Source organism: Limulus polyphemus, unplaced genomic scaffold (assembly GCF_000517525.1).
Source record: "Limulus polyphemus unplaced genomic scaffold, Limulus_polyphemus-2.1.2 Scaffold5525, whole genome shotgun sequence".
Taxonomy (NCBI): Eukaryota; Metazoa; Arthropoda; class Merostomata; order Xiphosura; family Limulidae; genus Limulus; species Limulus polyphemus.
Window position 1 is genome coordinate 26,445 of NW_013671135.1, and position 2,481 is coordinate 28,925.

Genomic DNA, 2,481 nt, shown 5'->3' on the forward strand with positions numbered 1-2,481 from the left:
GTCACAAATACCAGTTGAAGTATCACGACATCTGGCTGTCACAAAATACCCACGTTGAAGTATCACGACATAATGGCTGTCACAAAATACCCAGTTGAAGTATCACGACATAATGGTTGTCACAAAATACCCAGTTGAAGTATCACGACATCCTGGCTGTCACAAAATACCCAGTTGAAGTATCACGACATCCTGGCTGTCACAAAATACCCAGTTGAAGTATCACGACATAATGGCTGTCACAAAATACCCAGTTGAGGTATCACGACATAATGGTTGTCAAAAAATATCCAGTTGAAGGAACACAACATACTGGTTGTCACAAAACACCCAGTTGAAGTAACACAAGATACCGGTTGTCACAAAATACCCAGTTGAAGTAACACAACATACCGGTTGTCACAAAATACCCAATGAAGTAACACAACATACTAGTTGTCACAAAACACCCAGTTGAAGTAACACAACATCCTGGCTGTCACAAAATACCCAGTTGAAGTATCACGACATCCTGGCTGTCACAAAATACCCAGTTGAAGTATCACGACATAATGGTTGTCACAAAATACCCAGATGAAGTAACAAAACATACTGGTTGTCACAAAACACCCAGTTGAAGGAACACAACATACTGGTTGTCACAAAATACCCAGTTGAAGGAACAAAACATCCAGTTGAAGTAACAAAACACCCAGTTGAAGTAACAAAATACCAGTTGAAGTAACAAAATACCCAGTTGAAGTAACACAACATACCCAGTTGAAGTAACAAAACACCCAGTTGAAGTAACACAACACCCAGTTGAAGTAACACAACATCCAGTTGAAGTAACACAACACCCAGTTGAAGTAACAAAACACACAGTTGAAGTAACACAACATCCAGTTGAAGTAACACAACATCCAGTTGAAGTAACACAACATCCAGTTGAAGTAACACAACACCCAGTTGAAGTAACACAACATCCAAGGTTGATAGTTTCAAACATTTGATTCATTCTTACTTGATCCATGTCGTCAATTTTTATATTCGGAAATTAAATCTTGATGTAATATTGAGTATAAAAATAATATGTAAGCCATAAAAAAAAATTATTACCCCATTTTTTTCAACCTTTCATAAAAACTTGGGTGTTGATATTTTGGATTCAGGCTTTAAAAAAATTGACTTCAAAACACCAGTTAATAAATCAGTAAAAATATAATTAAATTTAATAATTTCAAATACGAAATCATGTTTATGGTTATTTTCACAATTCTTCAATTAAAATGATTATTTGTTGATATTAAAAAAAGCGAAGATATTAAATTTTGAATAATTAAGCAAAATAATTATCTAAGATACAAACATTTCATTGTTTCAGGTTCCAGAATGTCTCTTCACAAAATGATGTATGGCGGGGGACCGTTTTTTCGGCGGACGTTTACAAACGTGACGCCAGATGGCGTTAACTCAAACTCAAATCAAGCACAGGTAACCGATTTATATCCTCTGGAGATGTACAGTGGTAGCAGTCAATTTCCAACAGGTGGCGCTGTAAACGAGAAGGAAATGCTGGCGTTGGGATACAAGATGACTATTCCGAGGTAAAAGCAACATATTTTGTGGTAGGAAAATGTGAAAAAACAAACAAAACAGTTTCGTTGAGATTATGAGTAAAAGTGTAAAATATTGTTTAAAAGGTTTTCTTTATTTAAAAATATCATAAACAATTTCGTGATTAGTAAAGCTAACATGTGCTGTAACCTGTCGGAGACAATAGACACTAATATGACATTGATATGAATTGCTTCTGCTATTAAACTTACCATCTAATCTACAGCGTGACGTAGATAAGGAAAGCCTAGGACGTTGAACACTGGTTTTCTATTCGTAGACTTGATTTACATTATCTTCTAGCAAACTGACACATAGTTTTAAATCTCTGACTTACGTTATCTCTCCTTGATGGAACTGATACATAGTTTTAAATCTCTGACTTACGTTATCTCTCCTTGATGGAACTGATACATAGTTTTAAATCTCTGCCTTACGTTATCTCTCCTTGGTAAAACTGACACATAGTTTTAAATCTCTGCCTTACGTTGTTTCTTCTTGATGGAACTGATACATAGTTTTAAATTTCTGCCTTACGTTATTTCTCTTGATGGAACTGATACATAGTTTTAAATCTCTGCCTTACGTTATCTCTCCTTGGTGAAACTGATACATAGTTTTAAATCTCTGCCTTACGTTATTTCTTCTTGATGGAACTGATACATAGTTTTAAATTTCTGCGTTACGTTATCTCTCCTTGATGGAACTGATACATAGTTTTAAATCTCTGCCTTACGTTATTTCTTCTTGATGGAACTGATACATAGTTCTAAATCTCTGCCTTACGTTGTTTCTTCTTGATGGAACTGATACATAGTTTTAAATTTCTGCCTTACGTTATTTCTTCTTGATGGAACTGATACATAGTTCTAAATCTCTGCCTTA

At 35.0% G+C, this 2,481-nt stretch overlaps 1 protein-coding gene across 1 annotated transcript in view; it reads left to right on the forward strand.

The window, feature by feature from the left end:
* The window catches only part of LOC106472687, a 33,400-nt gene that overhangs the window by 25,653 nt on the left and 5,266 nt on the right, over positions 1 to 2,481 (forward strand). The window contains exon 11 of the mRNA XM_022401238.1: positions 1,364 to 1,586. Coding sequence (XP_022256946.1) covers positions 1,364 to 1,586 — 223 coding nt within the window. The remainder of the gene's footprint in view (positions 1 to 1,363; positions 1,587 to 2,481) is intronic.